At 38.0% G+C, this 26,658-nt stretch overlaps 1 protein-coding gene across 4 annotated transcripts; it reads left to right on the plus strand.

The window, feature by feature from the left end:
- Positions 1 to 88: 88 nt before the first annotated feature.
- Positions 89 to 26,362, plus strand: sgk1 (serum/glucocorticoid regulated kinase 1). Of its 4 annotated transcripts, XM_067445846.1 has the most exons (14): positions 89 to 334; positions 483 to 604; positions 4,840 to 5,079; positions 15,240 to 15,437; positions 16,429 to 16,489; positions 22,410 to 22,485; positions 22,753 to 22,828; positions 22,936 to 23,124; positions 23,261 to 23,392; positions 24,114 to 24,350; positions 24,438 to 24,533; positions 24,670 to 24,825; positions 24,915 to 25,004; positions 25,182 to 26,362. In XM_067445846.1, exons 2-14 carry the CDS (start codon positions 527 to 529, stop codon positions 25,347 to 25,349), a joined length of 1,797 nt encoding a protein of 598 aa, XP_067301947.1. In that variant the 5' UTR covers positions 89 to 334; positions 483 to 526; the 3' UTR covers positions 25,350 to 26,362. The 4 variants fall into 4 exon arrangements, with proteins under 4 accessions (XP_067301947.1, XP_067301948.1, XP_067301950.1 ...); XM_067445847.1 differs by lacking the exon at positions 4,840 to 5,079 and having other exon boundaries at positions 94 to 334; XM_067445849.1 differs by lacking the exons at positions 89 to 334; positions 483 to 604; positions 4,840 to 5,079; positions 15,240 to 15,437; positions 16,429 to 16,489 and adding an exon at positions 19,428 to 19,572.
- The last annotated feature ends 296 nt before the right edge of the window (positions 26,363 to 26,658 follow it).

Here is a 26,658-nt window from a genome sequence, read left to right on the forward strand (position 1 = left end):
AACCGAGGGGGGAAAGGAGCGGAGGAGGAGAGAGAGAGTGTATCAGTGCTGCCGGAGAAGAACGAAGAGCTACAGAAAGAGAGAGGGAGGGCAGGGAAGAAGGTGCGCTTCTCTCTGATTACAAGACTCTTTCTCTGTCACACTGACAAGGTGTGTGTTCAGCTTCATCTCGTTCTGTCTGTCTCTCTCACGCACAGACACATACAGCAGTGGCGCTGCAGAGACATTCTGTGAAATCCAGCAGCATCATCGGGACGGACTCACGACATCAGCACAGCGCTGAGATCATCGGTCAGCACTGACAGAATTAGGAGCAGGGAGGACAACTACACAGGTATGACCGCAGACACACATCATGCTTGTCAGGCAACAGATATCTTATATAAGATATCTTATATATCAGGCAATAGATTTTTGTTGACATACATCAGGCAACACAAATATCTCATAATCTTGTTTTAACCTTCTCGTCCCTCTCAAAGGCATCACGCTGGGGTCTGCAGAGTGCGCGGGCCGGCCAGAGGCCATGAGGCTGGTCCATAATGCAGAGAAACAGTCTTTCTCCTTTAAGAAGTGCTCTGCCTTCCAGTTTGTCAAGAGGAAGGTGAGTGTGTGAGCATGTGTGTGTTTTGGCTGGTGAAGTCAGTGCTGTTCAATCAGTGACTTGGCCTGGTGGATATAGTGCACATGCTGGTGCTTATGTGGACAAACTTAGTTTGAATCAGGCTCAAGTCGTTTCCCTGACCCTTGCTTTTTTTTTCTATCAGCTCCACTGAATTTTAACATCAGAAGCTCAGAAAGGTGGATGCCTTAAGGTTTTTAAAGTATTTTTCTCTATGAATGAAGATTCAAAATAGGGTCAATATTGTTAGCTATAACTATTAAAAACATTTCTGTTAAAGGGATAGTTCACCCCAAAATTAAAATTTTGTCATAATTTACTTACCCTCAAGTTCACTCATGAATTTTTTGTGTGGATATTTTGAAGAATATTGGTAAACAAACAGTTGATGGACTTATGGAAGTCAATGGAACTGTTTGGTTACCAACATTCTTCAAAATATCTTCCTTTGTGTTCAGCAGGAAAAAGAAACTTACACAGGTCTGGAACAACTTGAGCGTTTAAAGCGTTTAATTGTTTTATAAAGTTTATAAAATGTAAATATTAGTTGGAAAATTTTAACAAAATTAAATGTTGCTTTGGCAATACAGTGAAATAAGTACTGAAAATGATTAACTTGAAATAAATTAAAACTGAAATAAAAATAAATTAAACCTAAATAGCAATAATATAAATAAAAAACTAATAAAATGACAAAAGCACATAAGGAAATTACCTAAAATGAGCATGAAATCTAAAAATAACAGCTAATTCCAAATATTATGAAACTAAAATAACACTGATTGAAAATATGTGCATGTATGAGGTTATTTCTAAACATTGTGTTGATTTTTGGATAGGGACGCAACAACATTAATATTCTGTTCATAACCGATAAGTCTACTAAATTTTCATGCTATTGCGGATAATAAAAGGATATACAATTTTGTCTAAAAACATGGATATTAATTTTGTTATATTCTATATATTAAATTTAACAGTGTCATCTAAATGTAAAAATTCTAAATGTACAAATTTTAATTTTTGTTATCTAAATGTAAAAGTTTGGTGAAATGAGCATGCACAATTAAATATTCAATATCAACCAATACAGTAAATTAAAAAATGTCTAACATCAGCCAATAACAATGTAGTGCTATATTCTTATTTTGTGAGATGTGTATATACACAATGGGCTATTTGTGTCATGAATGTGCATTGACACTATTTGTGAATATGCAAGTAATATTGCCATGTCATTTTTTGCTATTCATATTGAGATCATTTTTTATTTATTTTTTACATTTAAATACATTTTAAGAAACAAAAAATGAAACTACTATTCAGATTTGATTTGTGATTGTTGCAATGGCCAATATGAACATGTTTTGAAATATTTTTTTAAATATAATGTATTTGTTTTGGTTATAGACGAAAAAGTATGTGTGTCTGTGGTTTGGGATTGAGTTCAGACTCCTACATACACACACACAGACACACACACACCAGATGGAGTGTCAGAGAGTGACTCAGTGAGATGGTTTTGTTGGATTATTATGTATTTATGTGTACACCGAGACAGAGAGAGAAAGAATCTTCTGGAGTGCCAAGGTTGATGTTTGTCTTTTGTAGGTCAGCATGCAGCGTTGTCTCGTACGTGTTTAGCATTAACACAACCGGAGTGTGCTGTGTATTTTGACTGTTGTGGGTTTGTTAATTGTGCAGTCTTTGCACTGAGCAGCACACACACATACACATGCACGCACTGATGTTTTTCTCTAGTGAATAAAAGTTTTATGGTTGCTGAGTCATCATTTAGCCTATGCTTGCAGTAGTTTATTGAGTTGCTGTTCAGCGTTTGATTCCTGTAAGGAATGATTTGTGTGCCTAATAGTCCAGTTCATAACAATAACATTCATATGGCTAATTCACAGAAAAAGCAGCATGTCAAAGATGAGATAAGACAAGATTTTAGTTCACGAAAATAGTATTTTAGTTGGCAAGAAAGTGCAAAATTATTCAAAAATTTTCAGGGGTTGGACTGGGCCCCTTAGTTCCAGTGAAAGGAACTCTTAATGCTTCAGCATATCAAGACATTTTGGATAAGTTCATGCTCCCAACTTTGTGGGAACAGTTTGGGGATAACCCCTTCCTGTACCAACATGACTCTGCAACAGTGCACAAAGCAAGGTCCATAAAAACATGAATGAGTGAGTTTGGTGTGGAGAAACTTGACTGCCTTGACTAATAGAAAACCTTTGGGATGAATTAGAGCGGAGACTGTGAGCCAGGCCTTCTCATCCAACATCAGTGCCTGACCTCTCAAATGCGCTTCTAGAAGAATGGCCACAAAAAAAATCCCATGAACCTAAACCTTGTGAAAAGCCTTCCCATAAGAGTTAAAGCTGTTATAACTGCAAAGGGTGGACCAACTCCATATTAAACCCTATTTAAAAAATGTAGTTTAATTTTGCATTTTCTTACCAACCAAAATATTATTTTCGTTATAAGTTACATTACGTGCATTACATAAAATTACATGCTTTACAATTAAACATTTTATGTTGACTGAATGAACATGGCATGACGAAATAATAAATTAAAATGTAATATAACTAAAAAATATATTTTCTTAACATTTAAAATATTTTATATATTATTGAGAAGAAATAGAAAAGAGAAAAAAAAATAGCAAAGAAATGGAGGAAGGTCTTTGAAGCCCAAAGCAAAAAGACTCCTGAGTGCTTATGTACAGCCACAGTGACAACACACGGTGACATAACTTTGAAAATCCGATCAAAGGAGAGAGAGGGGGGAAGGGAAAGGAAAAGAGCAGTGAATTGTTGGGAATCTTGACTGCACAGTTTGATTGTTTATGTATGTAGGACATTGAGAAGCATTGTTTTCATTAATTTCATGATTTTTCCTATTGTTTTCTTCATTCTGAAAAAAGACGAACGTTTGATCACAGAGCTTCAAGATGTTTTTCTTTTTTTTTCTTTTTTTTTTGTCGGGTTGTTTGGAAGCTGTATGAAATGAAGTTAGAAGTGGAAATCTCCCAGCCAGTGCTTGCCGTGAGCTCCAGGATTTCCTGGGGCCTAGAAAATTGCTTTTCACTCAAGGGATTGAAGTCATTAAATGCATTGTAAACTACAAAGAAGACATACGACCCCGTGCCCTGCCTCTTTTAGTCCGTCACTGCTGGTGATTTGGAGGGCGCCTTTCAGATTTCATTGTTTAGCTTGTAAAGACATACACGGGTACGGCCCTGAGATCCCGTGTTCTGTTTAATCTGCTTGTACAGGAGCAAATACACCAATCCAAAATTCATTTTCACAGTTTTCCTTAAACAATAAACAAATCAAGATATTTTGACATGACAAAATATTGTTTTTTTTAGTTACTTTGAAAAACGTGGTATTTAACAACTGGATTTCACGAGAGTCTTTTGCAACAAAATGCTCCAAATCTCTTCTGTATCTCAATTGTTACTCCCAGATGAGATTAGATGGGTTGTAGTTGGAAACTTTTCTAAAGTTTTCTTTTCTTTTCTTTCAAACTTTTCTTTTCTACAGTATCAGATCTCAATGTCACAAACTGCCTACAATCAAAAGTCAAACATTTCTCATCACCATGTATTTTATTACATTACATTTAATTTATATTTTATTTTATTTCATATAATTTTTATATTTTACTTTATTTTAACTTTATTTTCTAATATATTTTTTTTAATTCACATTATTTTATTGGACATTATTTATTTTGTACATGTTATTTTCAATAATCTTGTTTATATTTTATTTATTTTTATATTTTACCCCATTTTTCATATTATTTCTTATATTTTACATGATTTAATTTTAACTCAATACTCTTAGAAATAAATGTCATCAATCTCATTTGTTTCTATTTTTAGTGGGTTTTATTAGAAATATCAGAAAAATCTGATTCCTTATGAAACAATGCTGAGAATGCCATATCCTGAGCCATGAAAGAGCAAAATCGTATTATAACACTTTCCTCCGGGACTTTATATCCAAATCCACTCTTCCTAGATGTTTTCAGTTGAACTCATGGTTTTATAATCATCCCAAGGAAATCAGTTGATCTTTATTTATCACTGCATGACCAGTGGAATTTGTTTAAATTCATTAAGCTACTGGTTACCAACCCTGAGCCTTGAATTACCATTATATAATATAGAGATGCAAAACTCTGTCGTGTTTTGGCCTCAGGTGCGCAGGTGGATGAGGAATCCGAAGGTGAATGTGGAAAAGGTCCAGGCTAAGGGCTTCCTGTCTCCATGTCCGAAATGTCAGGAGGGACAGGACCTGTGGTACACACACTTCCCAGCACCTTACGGTTGCTGCCACTACAGTCCTGGAAGATATTACCTCCCACACCCCCCCAGCCCTCTCTGTCAGCCCTGTGGCCCCTGCACACCCTGCCAGCCAGACAAGAGCAAGACGTGCAAGGTCAGGAAACTGTCTGTTTATTAACTTTTCAGTTATCTGTTAATTGTTTATTTTTGTATCTATTCATTCTTCTGGAGTGATTCTTGAGATTTTGGGCATCTTAAGTCTTGCTTGACTGGCAACTTTTATTTAAAAAAATTAAATGGCACTTTTTTTGTCTTGTAATTGGTTACATTTTATTTTGATTTTTTTATTGGAACTAAGAGCTTTCAGATAAAAACTAAGGAAAGTTTTTGACCAATTCTTACCAAGAAACATTTTAATCAGAGGGAAACATGAAGAAATACCAGAAAAATATTTATTTATTTTTCCTTTTTTTTCTAAGTATATGAAAAAATCCCTAAAAAAATGCACTTGTGTTCACTTGATATCATATATTTTTATTAATACAAAGTTCTATCATGAAACTCTAGATGGTTCACTTAACTCAAGGTCCTTAACTCAATCTGCTTTTAATCACATAATTCTCTATGGGACATAGCTGACTGGTTTCTGCTGTATCAGTAGCCAATGAGCTTCTGTGCTCAACCTTCAAATACTTGTTCAGCATTTGCTGTAGCAGTGCAGCGCAATTTCAGAAACCCTCCACCCTCCCCAGCTCCACCTGTATAGATCTGCTACGGGTAATTCATGTACCATATATTGTACAGCAGCAACATGTTGTGTATTTATTGTATTGTATATGTATTGGCATTAGCAAGTCTCGTACTTGCTCGGCAGCAGCAATAATCAAAAGCATCAGCAAACATGAACACCATTATAAATAGGCTCTAGTAATGGCTATGCCATCTATACTGCAGAACCTACAAAACTCTTTATGTAATTTCTCCCGCTTGTTTATTCCGATCCCTTGCGGCACAAGCTTTTAATCTTAGCGTACTGTAGGGATGCATAAGAGGCTGAGCATGTTGTCTTTCCATTTAGCAATGCTAAACAGCTTTTCTGGGTTGGCCTAGGTTAGATGAGTTGAGCAGTCTCTTACTTTCTTCCACAGTTGCTATTCTGACTGTTTGACTGGCTCTCAGTCACAATGAGTACTAGAAAGATGACACATAGCTCAGAGAGAGTCTGTATCTCAGTCATCCCTGCAGAGAGAGGGATCACACATGACAGCATCTCAGTTTGCTAGAAGTAGCCTTAGTGCTGTTATGGTTTGTTACAGACAGACAGTATGAAAGACATTCTGTTGTGTTGTTGTTATTTAAGAATTTATTTGTATAGCAAATTTTCAGAATGGCAAAAGTGCTGTGGTCCAGCTCTGGCACATTAACTGTATTGGTGTATCATTTGATTATTTATACAATGGCATTAAAAATTAATAGTATGGAACCCAACAGGATAGAAATTAAGTGCTAGTTAGCCATTGCTCAGTGAGAAAAATGTTGATGTCATACCGATTTCTGTGATTTTATTAAACATAATGAGATGTTTTACAGTGAGACAAACCAAATAACACACACACACACACACACACACACACACACATATATATATATATATATATATATATATATATATATATATATATATATATATATATATATATATATATATATATATATATATAGTGAGGAAAATAAGTATTTGAATGAACACCATGCTAGTTTGAAAGTTCTCCCATTTTGAAATCATGGAGGGGTCTGAAATTGTCACCGTAGGAGCATGTCCACTGTGAGAAACACAATCTCTCACAAAAAAATAAAATCCAGAAATCACAATGTATAGTTTTTTAACTATTTATTTGTATGATACAGCTGCAAATAAGTATTTGAACACCTGTCTATCAGCTAGAATTCTGACCCTCAAAGACCTGTTAGTCTGCCTTTAAAATGTCCACCTCCACTCCATTTATTATCCTAAATTAGATGCACCTGTTTGAGGTCATTAGCTGCCTAAAGACACCTGTCCACCCCATGCAATCAGTAAGAATCTTTAGTAGTACGAACTACTAACATGGCCAAGACCAAAGAACTGTCCAAAGACACTAGAGACAAAATTGTACACCTCCACAAGGCTGGAAAAGGGCTACTAGGAAATTGCCAAGCAGCTTGGTGAAAAAGATCCACTGTTGGAGCAATCATTAGAAAATGTAAGAAGATAAACATGACTGGCAGTCTCCTTCGGACTGGGGCTCTATGGAAGATCTCACCTCGTGGGGTCTCACCTCTGGTAGCATCATGCTTTGGGGGTTTTTTCTGCACATGGGACAGAGTGACTGCACTATTAAGGAGAGGATGACTGGGGTAATGTATTGCAAGATTTGGCGCAACAACCTTCTTCCATCAGTTAGAGCATTGAAGATGGGTCGAGGCTGGGTCTTCCAACATGACAATGACCCGAAGCACACAGCCATGATAACCAAGTAGTGGCTCTGTAAGAAGTATATCAAGGTTCTGGCGTGGCCTAGCCAGTCTCCAGACCTAAACCCAATATAGAATCTTTGGAGGGAGCTCAAACTCAGTTTCTCAGCGACAGGCAAGAATCTAGAGAATCTGACTGATCTAGAGAGGATGTGTGTGTGTGTGTGTGTGTGTGTGTGTGGGGGGGGGGGGGGTGTCCTTAAACCTACGCCCCTGGCCTGGTTTAAGGACCATGGTATCCCTGTTCTTAATTGGCCAGCAAACTCGCCTGACCTTAACCTCATAGAAAATTTATGGGGTATTGTGAAGAAGAAGATGTGATATGCCAGACACAACTATGCAGAAGAGCTGAAGGCCACTATCAGAGCAACCTGGGCTCTCAAAACACCTGAGCAGTGCCACAAACTGATCGACGCCACGCCGCATTGCTGCAGTAATTCAGGCAAAAGGAGCCCCAACTAAGTATTGAGTGATGTACATATTTATACTTTTCATGTTCATACATTTCAGTTGGCCAAGATTTCTAAAAATCCTTTCCTTTGTATTGATATTATGTAATATTCAAATTTTCTGAGATACTGAATTTGGCATTTTCCTTAGTTGTCAGTTATAATAATCAAAATGAAAAGAAATAAACATTTGAAATATATCACTCAGTGTTTAATGAATGAATATAATATACAAGTTTCACTTTTTGAATAGAATTAGTGAAATAAATAAACTTTTTGATCATTTTCTATTTATATGACCAGCACCTGTATAGGCAGATATATATATAGACAGACAGACGGTGTCAATTACATAACAATGGTTAAACCTCTAGCCGCCTGAGGTTGGTTGGATTTTGTATATGATAGATTTGATAACCTCTTGCCTACTTCTCCTCTGCTTTGCCACAAACAGTTCTCAAATAACCACAGAACTGATGCCTGAGCTGTTTTATTCATGAATTTTGTGTAGGAGCTACACTGAGTGGCTTGCACTGTATATCAAGGTTAGGTTGGGTTAAAAATATATGTGTCCTGACAGGGAGAATGGAAGAGGAGAAGAGGAAATATTATAGGAGAAAGAAAAACAGCGAGAGAGATGACACATCATTTTGTGTCCGGTTGGTCCTGAGGGGGAAGTTATGTAACGCATATCAGGGTGAGAATGACGGAATTACAAGAGCCACAGTAGCAGTGTCTATACATAACTGAATTCATTTAGCAACCTGAGAGTAATATCTAATTCTGTTCATACACATAACCTGCCTTCATCATCACTGTCAGCTTGGACCTTTCGCTAATCGGCCATTGCTTTAATTATTATTCTAAAGCTACAGCTCATTTTAATTTTGTAGTTAAAGTCCTTCCAAACTCTCCCCATGCAGTAACCCGGGTATGTGATGGATCTGTATTCTGTTTCATTCATTTTGCTTTATTGACTCTTTAGGAGGAATATGATCGTGTTTTACAGTAGATGTTGCCTGGAAGGATGTTTATTTCTTGCCCTGTGAAAATATGGAGAGCAGTGGGGCTCCTTCTCGCTCTGCATGAGGGTTTGTGCGCTTGTTTGTGTTTGTGGAATTAATGTGGCAGAAAGATGGGAGAAGCGGGCGGTTGCGTCGATGACTCATCGCTCATGAGGTCTGTGGATCACACAAACGCACACACGCAGGGCGAGTTTTTATAGTAGCACCGGGCTGAAATGAGCATAAAGTTTGATTGACCACATTGCACTGGCCTTCAGATGGAGGAGGCTGCTGTGAGCCTGGGATGAGATCTTATGTGTTTTATGTGAAGTCTCTGCTAAATAATTACTGTATAATTGGTTATTAAATTATTCACTGTAGAGTGTTTAAAGTAAACCGACAAAATTATACCTTCTCAGTAACATAATTAAATGGAGATGCTTATAGCATCATTTACTTGTTCCAAACCTGTAGGACTTTCTTTCTTCTGCAGAAAACAAAAAAGTATATTTTTAACAATGTGCCAATTGTTTTTTTTTGTCCATACAATAAAAGTAAATGGGGTTCAAAACCAATATAAATGGCAATGAGGTCAAATGGAGCACTTGCTCATGTCTCATTCTTAGATTTGTCTCCTAAGAAAACTAATCAGATTGGAATGATCTTTATTGCGAATGTTTACACAGATAAGGAATTTGACTTGTTGACAAGATCCCAATAATCTGACGTGTGTCTTCTCTTCTAAAGCTCAGATACAATCAAAAGTCAAAATGAACTCAAACATTTCTCAATTCAAGTTCTCCCAGGAACAAATGATCTGACATGCTAACCACGTTATAGATTTATCGGTTTATACTTTTCTGTTTTTATTTTTCATAAAGAGAAAGATCTCAGACAACATTGATGCTTCAACAAAAAGGCTCCTGACACATGAAAGAGCAACCTCTGCACAATAAAATGTTCCTTTGTGCAAACACAACCACAAAAACACACTTTTGCCATCGTCTGTCCACAATCCAGAGCATGTGTCATTATTTCCCGTAAATTCAAAGCTGTTTTGATGTCAGTCACTGAAATTCCAGAGCTTTGACTCAGCTTTTAAACGGATCAAACAACAATTTTCTTCACCCTGCTGAGATATTGTGGACTTTAGTTTTAGTACAAGTGGACTTGTCTTAGTATTTTTGGGAGACTATTATAGTGTGGGGGGTGGGGGGGGGGGGCTGTAAATATGTTTTTTCTGCTGTAAAGTTAGGAATTTTACCATGGGGCTCAATGAGATTCTGCTCCTTTCTGTGGTCCTAGTGGCCAGTCGAGGAATTGCAGTTTAAGTTGGAATGGAAGCATACTGGCTTCAACAAAACTTGGGGGAGGTAGAGGGCTGGAAGTAGTCACACCGCCTACAATGCCACAAAGGCACGCCCTGATCAGGGGAGTATGTAACCACTTTTACTAAAATGGCTATAACAGAATGAGATAGTTTCACCAAACTCTGCACATCTACTGTATGTAAGAGCTTTACTCTGTGGCCGTGTGAAAAAGGATGCAGGGACTGGCCACTTGGTGGCGCTATAACAGGGGAAAAAAACAGGAAAATGGCTAAAACTACTTCATCATCTTCATCTTAATCTGAAAATCAGCATGCAGTGTCTTTGTCCGAGGTGTCATGATTGTCTATCCGGACACTGAAAAACGTATCTCAAAAAACATGTCCGCCATCAGCCAATGAAGTTTGAGCAGCTATCAGACAAGGTTAATAGAGGCCGGTCGGAACGGCCTGTTTGACTCATGGCCCTAGAAGCCTGTGAGAAATTCCTTTATGTTTTTCACATGCGTAAAGGATTGTTGTGTATCATGCGATTTTCGCACATGGCCACGACAATCAACTCTGTCTCCAGGAATGCCGGCTCATTAGGCAGATTTTTGGCTCAATTTCGATAAAACCACTGCTGCACAATCCTCGGGATTCTTTAGGTCAATAATTATCAAAAAACAAAATTTACTTTGGCCTTTGGATAGCTATGCAGGGCCATTTAAAAAACCGCCATGGCCAAGTCTAACCAAAATGAAAACGTTCTTAAATGAAAACTCAGATTTTTGCTTCATTATGGGAGCACGTGGCACATGATTCTAAAGAAGCATGCATACTTTTATGGAGATCGCCCCATAGGTGGGACTAAAACCTAAAAAGCTTTTTAAAAAACTTATATTTCATATGCTAAATTGCATGTATTGGCTGTGTAAATGGTATTTTACTTCTATGATTTACATTGTTTCTAAATAAAACATAATATCGTTGTATGTGTATGTCCTTAAATGCCTTAAAGCGATTGAACCCCGATAGTATTTTATGTATTTTCTGTTTTTAGTTTTTTTAATATGTTTTTAATTTTTTTATTGAATTTTATTTCAGTTTTAGTTATTTCAGCATATCGGTTAAACTAAAGGAAAATGACAAATCTTGCTTTGGCAACTTTCTGAACTAAAACAAATTTCAAGTAACAACAAAGTGTTTTTCAGGAGTTTGGGTGGGTAGTTTTAGTTAACTTTAATAATTATTTGCATTGATTAGCATGTTTAATTTTTTTGTACAAAACAAGATTTCTGTTGTATAAGCTGGATTACACAACCATGGCTTCTGGAGGCCAATTAGCAAAGTACTATTTTTATCTGTTTGTTCACGCGTCTCATCTCGTAACCCTTTGTCCCGTATGAATCTCTGGTTGGGGTTAATGAGGCTAATAGTTAGTGGGTTTCAGGGAAAACACACCACACCGAAGTGCTTTCACCAGAGCCGTTAAAGTGACAACATCAGTGTCAGTTCCAGTCAGACCTCCTGGTGATTCTTTATCTCTGTTTTGGGCCCCATGTCTTTCTCCAACAGCCTTAATACGCCGTTGCATGCTAACTCTCTGGTGCTGTGCCAGCCGAGGGTGGCTCTGGGCCAAATTCCCTCTCACCTTCCAAGTGTGGGCTAGTGGTGTCAGCTGGGTAGAAGTTCTTCTAAGGAAGTTTGTGACCTTCACCTACTTTATATATTTCCTGCTATCAAGCTGAAGGAGCTATTACTGTATATTTAGAGAGCTTTGTACTGGTGCAGCGAAGGCCTGAATCATTCTGCAATCCTGCTACAATGAAGCATAGCGGGCTAATAGATTTTAGAGGAAAGTAATATTTATTTAGTAGGAATGGAATACTTTCCTATACAGAGCGGGTTTAATTATGCTTACAGGATTTACTGTGTAGGGCTTTACTTAGCTATTCTTCAGGGACAAAAACGGCCCCACAATTGAGCTAAATCTCACAAAACCTGCCTTTGGGAACATCTGAAGATGTTCTCTACTAAGATAAAATGATTCATGAGAATTGTTTCTTCTTTAATTACTGGGTTTGTCTGTACATAAAAACAACAGAGGTTTATGATCATTATTCAGACTCGCACGCTAAAACACTCATAAAATATTTTTAGCCTTTACGGAAACTGATAAATGGTAGTTGACACATGACATGTCCATGAAATATTTGTTATCAAAATATTACGTTAAATGTTATATGAATGGATAAAGGAACATCTAAATCTTGGTTGCTGCTGTTTTTAATCACATTTTACCTCCAATAGTTTATTTTAAATGTTCCTGTGGTATGGCAAGTACATTTTTGGAGAATTTATTGTGAAAGTTTCATTTTTTTCAGTGAATATGGGCATAAATCAACATGAATACGTAAAAAAAACCCATCCCCACCCCCCAAAAATAAAATAAATAAATTATATATATATATATATATATATATGTATATATATAATATAATTTATTTATTTATTTTATTATTATTTTTGTGTGTGTGTGTGTGTGTGTGTGTGTGTGTGTGTGTGTGTGTGTGTGTGTGTGTGTGAGCCTGTTTATGTGGTTTATGAGGACACAAATTTGTATAACTACATGGGTATTACACTGGTATTACTCTATAAATGTGGTTTATGAGGACATATCAAATGTCCCCATAATTCAAATGGCCTTAAAAACATACTAAATGATGTTTTTTTGAGAAAGTAAAAATGCAGCATGTTTCCTGTGATGGGTAGGTTTAGGGGTAGGGGCAGTGTAAGGGGATAGAAAGTACGGTTTGTACAGTATAAAAACCATTACGCCTATGGAGAGTCCCTGTAAACCACATAGACCAACATGTGTGTGTGTGTGTGTGTGTGTGTGTGTGTGTGTGTGTGTGTGTGTGTGTGTGTGTGTGTGTGTGTGTGTGTGTGTGTGTGTGTGTGTGTGTGTGTGTGTGTGGAATAGTATTAAGGAGCACAAATGTTTTCAACATTGATAATGATAGGCAGCTAATCAGCATATTAGAATGATTTCGGAAGGATCATGTGACACTGAAGACTGGAGTAATGATGCTGAAAATACAGCTTTGCCATAACAGGAATAAATTACATTATAAAATATATTAAAAACAGAGAACAGTTATTTTAAATTGTAATAATATTTCATTATTTTACTGTATTTTCCATTAAGGAAATGCTTTTCTCAAAAACTCAAAAGTTTTTTCAACGGTATAGCCCAGTGTATAAAAATATATTGTAGGATTAATTTAAGTATCTAAATGTTCATACATATTATGAATTTAGAATAAATTATGAACTAGAAGTTTTGGTTAAATTCAATGCATTTATGCTTCAGATAAATATATTTAAATAAATGTCATTTGTTTAAATTATACCTTTGCCAGGAACATTTTATACACCACAGGACAACTTCCCAAAAGTATTTCTTGCTGAGAAGGGGAAGAAATATATATATATATATATATATATATTTCTGAGGACTTTCAGAAGCTTTTGCTCCCAGCTGGGTTTCATGGTGGGGTGGAGAGAGAGGAGAAGACTTTTGGGAATTCAATGTAGGCTGTTTCCATACAAGGGTTTGGGTCTAATCTCCTCAAACAGGGCTACAATGTGAGATTTACCCTCCATGGTAACATGTCCACACATAAACAGTCATAAACACACCCCAGGTCTTCAAAAATATAATGACATTGTATTGACTAGAAAATCTCTGCCTGTTAAATACTGTCTGAGAGACTTTAGATAACAATAGCAGTGCAAAGCCTTGCATAAGAAACTGCCAACTCACACACTGTTTGGAGGAGAGGAGCGAAGGGAGGGAAGAGTTGCTGATTAACTATTTTTTATCTTAGAATTTTCCTGTAAGTGCACTTACATAATCGGCAGCTTTTGATGTTGAAATATTTGGGCCAGGCTGAGTGTGTGTGCACTGGACTAGGCCCTTAAGAAAGGCTAGCTTCAGTTCCAGGATCACCTTTCCCTGGAATCTGTGCTTCAAAAGAGCAAAGTGTGTGTGTCCTTTTGATTATTGTGGATTATAGAATAAGATTGAGTCGCGGCAGTGACGTCTTTCAATGACCCTTGATCTTTTAGCAACACAATTACAGTCAAATTTAGATCAAGTCATGACTGACCTTTGGGTGAATGTGCTAAAAGGATCTTTTGAATCAGTATTTTATGCGATAATGAATCGGGTGTTAAAGCAACGCAGGAAGGCTATGCAAATAAACAGTGCTATTATGAACTATCAACATAATATATTCTTAGTGAATCCTCCCTTTATGGTTTGAACCGAGATGATTTATGTCTTGATTTATTTGGTTATTTATTTAGTGAGAAAATCACATGACAAGGGTTACAGCAGTGTTTATAATGCTTACTTATGGGGTGGTGTGACATAGTGGTTAAAGTCATAGTTTGGTTGAACCCCACAATAGTCAATCCATGAACTATTATCATTGTGGGCTTGAACAAGATTTAACCTCAGATTTCTTCAGAGAGAATGTTTCTCTGCTAAATGTACTGTGAGTCACTTTTGGTTAAAGCATCATCTAATTTAGGGTGTCCGTGGAAAAATTACATAGTTTTGTGGAGGGTAAGTCGTTTATTTATTTTTTTGAAAGAAGTATCCTAGGGTTAAGAAGTCTCTTTTGATCAATTTAATGCTTACTTGCTGACCCCAAACTTTTGTAATATATAATCATTTATTTTGGCTTTGGTAAAATAACAATATTATTTTAAAATTATTATTATGATAAATCATATTTTCCAGGATCATGTCTTATTTGGCTAAAGCACTGTGACCAGCAGTATTCACAGGTCTTTATACACGAAAATAGATTTTAAGAAGAGGCTTCCTTGCAAGGGGATATTTTCATCATATCTGGGGCTCTTTGGCATCAAATTGTTGGAAAACCGCTGAACTAAATGATTGACTGTTTACTCGCTTTACGCTATCGTCAGTACAATGGCTTACCTCCTCGTTTGTGTTTTTCAACAGGTGAGAAAATGGAAGATGCTCAGTCGACATCACAATGATAGTAAGGTGAGGGAAGCAGAGTCAGAGGGGAATGTGATCTGTCCCTGGGCGATGTCACCCTTGCTGGGAAGCCCCGTACTACTGGAATGTTGCATCTGTAACGGGCCCTTCATCACTTACGGGCATGAGGAGGCATGGCAACCACGTCAGCGCACACAGGTCAGCACATAAACACTCACACATGCACATAAACCAACAGTGTCTCATGCAAAATGTATAATCAATGCATTAGATAAATTGTAAAAAATAAAAAATAAATAAAAATAAAACACTCTAAAGAAACCTCTCTTAATATAACACTCTAAAAATGTGTCACCTTTGGACAAACCCTACCTTTGGTTTATTTATTTTTATTTACATCAATATCTGATCTCAACATGGGTTGAAACAAACCAGCATTTTTTGATGGATGGTTTCTGGTTGTCTGTTCTGGTTTCACCTTGTGGAGCATTTGCTTTTTTTGTTGTTGAAATTTGTTGTGCTTATTTTCCATTTCTCTTCGTTCTTCTGGACTGAGCTTGATTTAGTCACTTATTTGTTTACACAAGATAAAAGAGCAGTGAGACACATGGGCCAAGAAAGCTTAGCGTAGGTGCATGTGCAAAAATGTTAATACTATGCCTCACATATTTCAGCATTCTGTTAGCCGGCTCTCCGGGGAGGTTATTAAAGAAGTGGATATGGGTAATTGCGCTTTCTGTCGTTCTCTTTCTCTCTCTCTCTCTTAAGCTCTATTATCGTCTTTCGGTCACTTCACTCAGAAAGCTTGCTGCTTGGGTGGAAAACTGTGTGCCAGATGTCACATGATTACATTTTTTGCAAATGTAGATTAAGGCCGATGTGACAATCCATCTGAAAGTCATTATTTCACTGTCAGCTTCAATCTTCCCACTGTCTCATGTCTCTCAGTTAGTAAATCTAAAGCACCTTATTCATTTAGCAAAGTCTATTTCCAATATTGTTAGAATTGCAGTTAAGCTTAAAAAACATTCATATTCAATGATGTCACTTCCTTAAGGACCAAGGGGCTCATCCTGTCATTAAACTTGTGTTTAGGTCTAAAGAGACATGCAATATTATTAACACAACAAAAGAATGTTTTCATTGAAGACACATTGCACTGACCAACATTACTTATATTTTCCCCTAGGCAATGGACCTCTACTACCATGGAGACCCCGAGTCTGATTATTGTTGCCCCTCTGATACCAGTAAGTTCTTTTTTTTCAACCAGTCTTTTCTTTTATTTATCGTCTTATTTACATACTCTCTCTCTATTTCTTATATATCATCTTATTCATCTTCATAATTCCTTCAGGATCTCTTTTCAGTTGGTCAGTACAGTTGAGTTCCTTTTTGAGTTGCTTTGTTTCTTCTCTCTGTTTTTCTCTCTTGCTGGTATAAGCATAACCCGTAATCACCTTGATCCATGTAGGCTTAGAGTTAAACCTTTAATAAGTATTTTTAGGCAAGTGCTCAAAACAGCACTTCTGTGAATAAAACACTCCTACACTATTCGATTACGAACACCCAATGTCACCTGATAATGGTACAAATGCACCACACACTTTTATCAAGTGCTTGTGAACATGCATTGTATTTGCTAAACGGTTCCTGACTGATAACAAAGGATGATTTTATATAAGGGGGATTATTCAATGAGCAACTTTTCTTTGCACTTTTCTAAATCTAATTCTAAAGGAGATATATATATACACACACACCAGGCATAACATTATGGGAAGTGAAGTAAATAACACTGATTATCTATTTATCACGGCACCTGTTAGTGGGTAGCATATATTAGGCAGCAAGTGAACATGTTGTCCTCAAGGTTGATTTGTTAGATCCAGGAATAATGGGCAAGCTTAAGGATTTGAGCGAGTTTGATTTTTTTATGTGTAGATGACAATGGGTCAGAGCATTTCCAAAACTGCAGCTCTTGTGGGGTGTTCCCGGTCTGCAGTCGTCAGTATCTATCAAAAGTGGTCCAAGGAAGGAACAGTGGTGAACTGGCAACAGGGTCATGGGTGGCCAAGGCTCATTGATGCATGTGAGGAGTGAAGGCTGGCCTGTGTGCTTCGATCAAACAGACGAGCTTCTGTAGCTCAGATTTCTCAAGAAGTTAATGCTGGTTCTGATAGAAAGGTGTCAGAATACACAGTGCATCACAGTTTGTTGAATATGGGGCTGCATAGCCGCAGACCAGTAAGGGTGCCCATGCTCTGACCCCTTTCTACTGCCGAAAAGAGCCAACACTGGGCATGTGAGAATCAGAACTGTTACTGTACCACCTACCTAAGCATTGCTGCAGACCATGTACACCCTTTCATTAAAACAGGATACCCTGGTGGCTGTCCTCTGTTAGCAGGATAATACGATCTGCCACAAAACAAAAATGGTTCAGGAATGGTTTGAGGAGCACAACAAGTTTGAGGTGTTGACTTGGCCTCCAAATTCCCCAGATGTCAACAGTTATTTTAAATTGTAATGATATTTTACAGTATTACTGTTTTTACTAAATAAATGCAGCCTTGGTGAGCATAAGAGACTTCTTTCAACATAAAAACATTTTACCGACCCCAAACTTTTGAACAGTAGTGTACATTTTTTCCAAAAAGTTTATATTGGATTATAGCGAGAATCAAAAGTAACAGCTGTTGTTTACTGTTTGTTTTATTTTCCATGATATCAAGTAGTCAAAAAGGCCCCTAATAAAAGGCTCACTCATAAACAGTCTGTGGCTGACACTGTGAATAGAGGATTTTTAAGAATTCCCTTACCATGACATAGTTGTATAATACCAGTCATTTAAAGGTTATGGTGATAAGCTTATCTGAAAAAAGGGCAAATGAAAAATACTAAAAAAATAATTGATTTATTACCTTTATCTTGTTTCTGTGGGTAGAACTTTCTCCCTTTTTGTTATATCACAAAACTGAACCTAGGACAGGTACAAAGAGTCCTGGGGAGTCTGAGTGTCCTGGGACCAGTCAGCTGGACTAAATGTACTTCCCTTTTAAACAAAACATGACAGAATATGAAGTACTCCAGAAATGAGGGAATTTTCTCATAAATGTGTAATTTTGTACAATCCCTATGAAGACACTGTAACTACAATACACCTTTCATGTATTTGTTTGTGTTCACATTACATTGCTCATACACTAAATCTGTCTATATTATCTCATAAGCTTCAGATTTTCTCCTGATGGAGTCATTGCAGGTGTGTTTGTGTACGCACATATTTGTATGCATCCATGTGAATGTGTGTGTCTGAGGGAAATTGCATAATGCTCTTGAAACCAGCGTATAATTCAAGTCCGCATTAGTATGCATAATGTTTGGGTTCTGTATTGAGTTCTTAGCTGCATTTTAAAAAGATTTTATGTAATCTCTCCATCCTCCAACATAAATAAACAAAGTGTTTAGACACTTGGTACTGAAGCGCTGTTGACCTCTGTGTGCTCCCTCTGTCTCTCTATCCTCTCCCAGACCTCTATTCACTCACACACTTCCTATTTAGACAAAGAATTAGAGATTGAAAAAGATGAGGATCTGGATGAGATGAGCACAAGGACCCAGAAGGGGAAGAGAATCAAAATAGAGAGTATCGAAATGTAAAATGAATTTCTAAACATTGCATTCTGCTAAACACAAAAGATATTTCAAAGAATGTTGGTATAGTATTTTTTTTCCCCGGAAGTCAATTGGTGCCTGTCTGGTGACCAACATTCTTTAAAATATATCACTTGTGTTCAACAGAAGAAAGAAACGCGGTGATTAAGTAATGACAAAGTAATGACAAAAAAAATCCTTTTTAGGTGAACTATCCTTTAAGATTGTGTGATTATTGTCATTCTTTGTTCTTCTAATAAATTGTAGTCAGTGTTTGAGAGGTGCGTTTCATCGTGTTTGCTTCATCTGAATTCTCTTAGCAAAACTATAGGTACACACTCTATTACCCGCACTCTACGTTTTTTTCATTTGTTTTAATTGTGTTGCAAACGCCATTGATGCACAAAAACTCTGTTGCGGTAGGCAGCAACGGACTGGGCTTTGACAGACAGCCCCCAAGTTCATTTACCTCACGCAGGCTCCGCATGAAAATAGTGAAGCACATTGTTGGAGGGCTGGAGAAAACTCCGCCCCGCAGATATCCGGTGTCAGATCAGACCTGGTGGAATGCGCCGTTTAGAGAAAATTCTTTCACCTCCAAGCTTCCTCATCAATCGTGTCTGCGGCTTTTACTCTCTTCCTTAACCTATGAAAGACAAAACTTCACCGCTCACATGTAAGTTGTATCTCACCGAATGTATCGCGGAAAGTTTGTAGCTATAATGCAACTGTTTTAATTTAAATGACGGTCCTCTGATAATGAGGCTGTACTGAAGGCATCTCTATAGGTGCGTTTCCTTGGGGGCAGTGACCCGGTTTTAACACTGTATTCATATCTATAGCCTATTGATTTAGTCTGATAAGGCCACTTGGCTCTGCCTTTGCCAAATGCATGAAACGCTATATTAGTCTTGGCTCTCATAAGAGTCTTGTCTGCACATTTATACAACAATGCGAACTTCAGCGGAAATTAAAGGTTTGTACGTTTTTCAAGACATATCAATCATAATAACTTTGTAATGTGTGTATCTTACCCAATTGGTCAATGCCGTTATTATAGCGATTTATTCAAACATCTGGAAGTTGGCAACGAGCGTTCAAACTTTTTCTGCGATATTACAGTAGCCAGGTCGCCTGTATCTCTTATTTAGGCTACAAGCAACGTACAAATGCATATTATGTGGATGTTCATTATAGCCTTCGTGTTGTAGGCTATTACTTAATGCTTGACCTGTATCATGATCTAAAGGTCACAATAAAATAATCTTTCTGGGATTATAGGCTATCTTTATTTAATTGTTCGGTGCAGGCTATATAGCCTATAGCCTAATTGTCATTAGTCTACTAATAGCGTGAACACAGCTTTGGGACAATGCCACGAGCTACTGTAATAAAGATATTGCTAAATAAGATATAATTATAGATACATCTTGAAGTGGTTAAGCCGAGATGTGTTTGCCACAACCCAACCATTAATCCAGTCATTTATGAGTTTAAATATTTTTGAGGATTGTTTTGAGTTTTTATAACTTAATGAGTTGTATGAGTATCGGTGACTAAGTTAATTAATATTCTGCTGGGGTATGACATTGCGTAACTGGCAAACTAGGGCATTTCAAGATCTTGTGTACATTTACTCACGCTGGCCCTAAATGACATAAGGAAAGCATGCAGAAGAACGCTTGGATTTTCCTAGAAGCAAGTTAATGCAGTAACTACTAAAAGTCCGACTCATTTCCGCGAATTCGCTACCCATCAGATTCAGCCGCTCACGTCATGACACTATTAGGCCTACGCTGTGTAGTAGCCTATTACTTCAAACATTCCGTATGCACATATTTAAAAAATAAAATAAAATAACGGTCTATTTATAAAATTTATAAAATATAATTGTATGTGTGCCCGTAGGCTAATTACGTCCCACATGTCAGCTGCACTATCTGAATTATTCAGACTTGTCGACAGAACTCGTTATTCGTTTAATGAGTTGTGAGTTGACGGCTCGGACTGATTCAGTTTGATTCGTGACTAAATTTGACGATTCATTTGAAAGGTCCGACACAAAAGAACAGTTCATTCACCGTTAATCCAGTTAGTAGCCTAGTTTTCCACTGAAGTTTGGCTCGATTCCCTTTGCTTTTGTTTCATTCATGCGTCATCTGTCACAACGAATAAAATGGGTCTTTGAGAGAAAACTTGTGGCTAGCCTAAGTGAAATAGAGCTGCAGAAGGATTCATATGACTTGTGCACTCGTGAATGGCAGTAGTTGCTTTTGGACTGATGAATCAACCCAATCTTTCCTGTGGGGTATTCCATAAAGCAGGTTATGTGACATACCCGGGTATGTTTAAGGGTAAGTAAGCGGATAACCTCAACTGTCGGTTCCAAAAAACGGATGTAACTTTCAGGGTATGTTAACATAACCTGCTTTGGAGCAGGCTGTTCAGTTTAGGTGTTCAGGGCAAATTGCACAGGTGTTCAGGGCAAATTGCACAACCACCAAATAGGAGTCAATTTGTATAAATAGCCAAAAACAACAGAATAAATTTATTAGACGAGTCATAGCGGGCTTTTTAGCTTCCGTTTCCATGGCGATTCGTGTTGAGTGTCTTTTGTGTGTTAACTGTGAACGATAGCCTACCTGTGTTAGCTGATTTTACTCCTTTTTTGTAAGCAAGTAAGCAAGGTTTGGGTCAACGATAAACTTGCTTTCTGGAATTCCCTGCTTCCTCTTTATCTGTTATACTGAACACATTGAAAATGTGTAAGACTGGGACTCTAAGGCAGGTTTTTATTTATTTATCTCATCATAGGATAAGTACGTTAGCCTACACGCGGTCTCATAAATGTAGGCTATTGAAACGTTTTACCCTTAAAGAAAGGTGCAGTATTGGCTCCAGTTTTGTCTGGGTTTGGAACCCTTTTTTTGGCGTACCAGAACATGTAGTCCTGGTCAGCTTGTTTAATCCGGGAAGATCTCGTTTTCAACTGTATGTTTACATCAGATTTGGGGGAGTGACGTGTTCGTGTGTACCCTTCACTCACAGCTGGCCCCTCATAGACGTCACAGCTGACTCGGTTCAAATATGTCAAAATTAGCTGCGGAGCATGCGCCAGATCACGCCCCCTCAAGCCGAGACTTGCGTCAGGACACGCCTCCTCTCCTAGAACACACACACACATAGCCACGCCTCTTAACGGAACGCGATATCTAGCCTCCTCCTCCTGCCTTTTAAATAGTTGGAACAGTAGTGTAGGAGTTCAGTAGCGCTTTGTGTCTTTTTGGTTACTGGCCCGGAGTGGAAAACTACTGCAATGACAATCCAAACGGAGACGAGCGTTCCAGCTCCAGACTTGACCTACTCTAAAACAAGAGGACTAGTAGCTAATCTCAGTGGTAGGCTTTGTTTTTCAGATGAATGGAATCTCTTGAGCCAACTTTAGTAAAGTAAGGGAAGAATATTAAGTGATCTTTCTTTTAAATGTATTTTCTCTCTCTCTTTTATGTGCAGCCTTTATGAAACAGAGAAAGATGGGACTCAATGACTTTATCCAGAAGCTTTCCGCAAACTCTTATGCATGCAAGCAGTAAGTTTATTTTATATAAATATGTAAATAAATGTTGTTTTTTCTGATTTTATATTTTCTGTTGCTAAAATTATATATTTCAAAAAAATACAATTATAGCTTATACATTCAATAATGTGTTTTTTTAAAGAAATTATTTAAAAATTATTTTAAGAATAATCACTATTGCTTTTTTTCTTTTCATATGCATAAGTTTCTCCTTGTTTGTTTGCTAAATTGTTAAAAATTTGCTTCTGATCCTCACTCTCTAATCTTTTCTTCTTGTAGTCCTGAGGTCCAGTCCATCTTGAACTTGACACCTCCACAAGATGCTGAACTGATGAACAGCAACCCTTCCCCACCGGTATGTTGTTTGACCACTGAAAATGTGTATGTGTAGATGCTTCATGCATCTTTCTACAAACCAATGTCTGAATCATATTTGTCTAATCATCTCTCTCTCCTCTCCAGCCAAGTCCTTCTCAGCAGATAAACCTCGGCCCTTCTTCCAACCCCACCGCCAAACCATCAGACTTTGACTTCCTCAAGGTCATCGGAAAAGGCAGCTTCGGCAAGGTTCTTCTGGCCCGCCACCGGAGCGATGAGAAGTTCTACGCAGTCAAGGTGCTGCAAAAGAAAGCCATCCTGAAGAAAAAAGAGGTACGGGATCACACAAACCAATTCCCTTCTCACGACAATTGCTTTAGGCTTTTGTCGAGCTGTAGTGTGTAGAATGCATTGGTTGCATAGGCACCCTGAAGTATGTTAGACCTCTTATCATGACCTCTAACCTCAGGAGAAACACATCATGTCAGAGCGCAATGTGTTACTGAAGAATGTCAAGCATCCTTTCTTGGTGGGCCTGCATTACTCCTTTCAGACTACGGATAAACTCTACTTTGTACTGGACTACATCAATGGCGGAGAGGTACGTAATTTAATTTGCATGCTCTTTAAAAGGTCACACTTTAGATTAGGGTCCAATTCTGACTGATTACAGCTTATTAATAGTTAATAAGGTGGCTGTTAAAGTTAGGTAATGGGTAGGATCAAGGGATGTAGAATATGATCATGCAGAATAAGGCATTGATATGTGCTTTATTAGTACTAATAAACAGCCAATATCCTAGTAATATGCATGCTAATAGGCAATTAGAATTGGACCCTAAACTAAAGTGTTACTGAATATTTATATTATTTGAAACACTACTTTTGACGAGAACATGCTATATATTATTATTTCTATTTATGGAGCTGTGTTATGGCAACTTTTTGTGTAATTTTAGTAGAACAATATTGAAGAGAGAGAGAGAGAGTAATAGAAAATAGAATAGTCGAAGGAGACAGTGAGGTAAATGCAGACAGAAAAAGGATATCCTGTCATGAGAAGCAAAGGGCTCTGAATAGGAAACTCTCCTCAGGAAATGGCTGGGAGGGGAAAGTGTGTGAGGTGGGGGAGCCAGATTTAGCAGCTGTGGCAGTTTAGGCTTGGTCTAACTCCACAGACATCTCTAAAGAAGGGGGGGGTCATTCTCATTTCCTGCCATTGTTCACAATTGCGGAGTCTAGAAAGCCTTGATTAAGTAAGCCATTCAGGATATGGAATTCATAGCCTAAACTGTCTCCTCTTTCTCTTTGTCTTTCCATAGCTGTTCTATCACTTGCAAAGGGAGCGATGCTTTCTGGAGCCACGTGCACGGTTCTATGCAGCCGAGATCGCAAGCGCCTTGGGGTACCTGCACTCGCTGAACATTGTGTACCGAGACCTGAAGCCAGAGAACATTCTCTTGGATTCACAAGGACACATCATCCTGACTGACTTCGGCCTGTGCAAAGAGAACATAGAACCAAATGGAACGACGTCGACGTTCTGTGGAACACCAGAGGTAAATACCGTGCACTTTTTAAACAATGCCGTTGCATCTGCAGTTGATATGCAAACTCGTTTTGATTTTTCTCTATTTGTCTTGCAGTATTTGGCACCGGAGGTGCTACACAAGCAGCCGTATGACCGGACGGTGGACTGGTGGTGTTTAGGCGCAGTGCTGTATGAAATGTTATATGGCCTGGTGAGTTATTTCAGAAAAATAAATGCATTTCATGCCTAAATTGGATGTATTTATCTAATTCGCTTAATTGAATTTGAAGTTGCTTGAGGACTTGCCTTTTTACATGATTTGTGACTGTTTTTATGTTTTTCCGCAGCCTCCGTTCTACAGCCGTAACACAGCGGAAATGTACGATAACATCTTGAACAAGCCACTGCAGCTCAAACCCAACATATCCAACGCTGCCAGACACCTGCTGGAAGGCCTGCTGCAAAAAGACAGAACCAAGAGACTGGGCTTCACTGATGACTTTGTAAGTGTGTTTAAATTTAATATGCCTTATAGTAAATATCTGTTTGTTGCTCTTATATCTAATATATTTATTCTTCTTCATTTCTGTAGACTGAGATCAAGAACCACATGTTCTTCTCTCCCATAAACTGGGATGATCTAAACGCCAAGAAGCTCACGCCGCCCTTCAACCCAAACGTGGTATGTTCCATTGATCTTCTTGGTTGACTTTAGGTTATGACCACATTGCACTGGATGTTAGAGATAAAAAGAACCCAGTCATGCTGGCACAATTTGTGATAAGAGAATGCACAGTTGAAATCAAGCAAGGCAAATATTGGAACTTCTAATCAATTTATTGCTATTTTGTTGTTTCAGACGGGGCCTAATGACTTGCGACACTTCGACCCCGAGTTCACAGATGAGCCGGTGCCAAATTCAATCGGCTGCTCCCCGGACAGTGCTCTAGTCACAGCCAGCAACACTGAGGCGGCCGAGGCTTTCCTGGGATTCTCTTACGCCCCTGCCATGGATTCCTACCTGTAGCCCATCGAAGCAGAAATGCCATCCTGTAGACTCTTACCTGTAGCTCATTACCATGGAAACACTGTCCCATGGAATCACACCTGTAGTGCATCACTATGAGAAAAGAAAGCCCGTCTCATTTCCCTGCCTCCGGATTGGGGGCATTTGCACATGGCATATGGCAGCTCAAAAGGCCTTTGTTAAAAGGCCTGAGTTTTACACGTTAAAAAAAGACTTGTCATCTTCATCGTCTGCAGCCAAATGCACGATTTCTCCTCTGCTTTCACCCCAGGTTGTGTCAGACATACGGATGGGGAAAAAGAAAGCGAGAAGACAGATGCTGATGGACGTTTGATATGTACTTTTCCTTTCTTGAGATTTATTTCCAGCTTATTTACTTTTATAGGATTGTCTGTGCTAGACGTCATTGTTTTGGATGGATTGAATGTGTGTGTGTAATGTGTATGTGCCTTCATTTTAACAGCCCTTCACACGTTTGTTTAATCTAAATCATGTAGTCTGGCATGTCAGTCCGTGTCAGATATAAATACAGTCAACATGACACTAAAACCACTAATATATATCAGCATCTGATATTTCTGTGATCTTTCAGTTTCGCATCTGGGATCAAATTGCACATTTATCTTCCTAATTTAAAGAGCACTTCCTTTTTTGTGTTTTTCTTGTTCTTTTGACTTGAGCGGAAGGTGCTAGGGGAATGTGCTGCTGGTGTTTGTAGATACACACCTGGACTAAGGAATACGACGTCTCTGTCCTAGGATGTACAGTAATCGTACAGCTCAGAAATGGGCCAGTTTGTCTGAACGTCACATTCCATTAAAATAAGACTGTATGGTTATTTAAATTTGTTTGTATATTTTAAGGTCTGTGTATTAGTTTTAATGTATATGGAACAAAAACCTAATGTATGCTTATATGTAACTATAAATGTACTGTAAAATTGTAAAATGTTTGAATCATGTGACCTTGTTTGGTTCGCAATAAAACTTTATGGTTATTTTTCCCCAAAACAATCTTTGCATCTTGGTGTTTTTCTGTAGAAGACAATAAGTATATGAAGCTGTAACACTGGGAACAGTGTAAAGCCAAAATGAAACGTCATCGGTTGCCTCAGCTGATCAAAGGTCTCTTTTAGTACAGTGTTGTGCGTCACTGTCTTTCTTGCCCAACCCAGTGCTCACGCCACCCCTGCACATTGAACTCCGTCTTTAACCAAGCATAATTTTAATTTCTCTGGCAGCTGTCAATGTTTGCATTATATTAACTGCAGCTCCTGGAACTGCTTTTCTGAGACCTGGTGTAATGGTCT

Source organism: Pseudorasbora parva, chromosome 6 (genome assembly GCF_024679245.1).
Source record: "Pseudorasbora parva isolate DD20220531a chromosome 6, ASM2467924v1, whole genome shotgun sequence".
In the NCBI taxonomy this organism is placed as follows: Eukaryota; Metazoa; Chordata; class Actinopteri; order Cypriniformes; family Gobionidae; genus Pseudorasbora; species Pseudorasbora parva.

Bases quoted from the DNA above. Each gene is read 5' to 3' on its own strand.
- sgk1 (XM_067445846.1), top strand. From the start codon at position 527: ATGAGGCTGGTCCATAATGCAGAGAAACAGTCTTTCTCCTTTAAGAAG. The intron at 22,486-22,752 runs GTAAGTTTATTT...TTCTTCTTGTAG, and splicing joins AACTCTTATGCATGCAAGCA to TCCTGAGGTCCAGTCCATCT. The intron at 24,534-24,669 runs GTGAGTTATTTC...GTTTTTCCGCAG, and splicing joins ATGAAATGTTATATGGCCTG to CCTCCGTTCTACAGCCGTAA.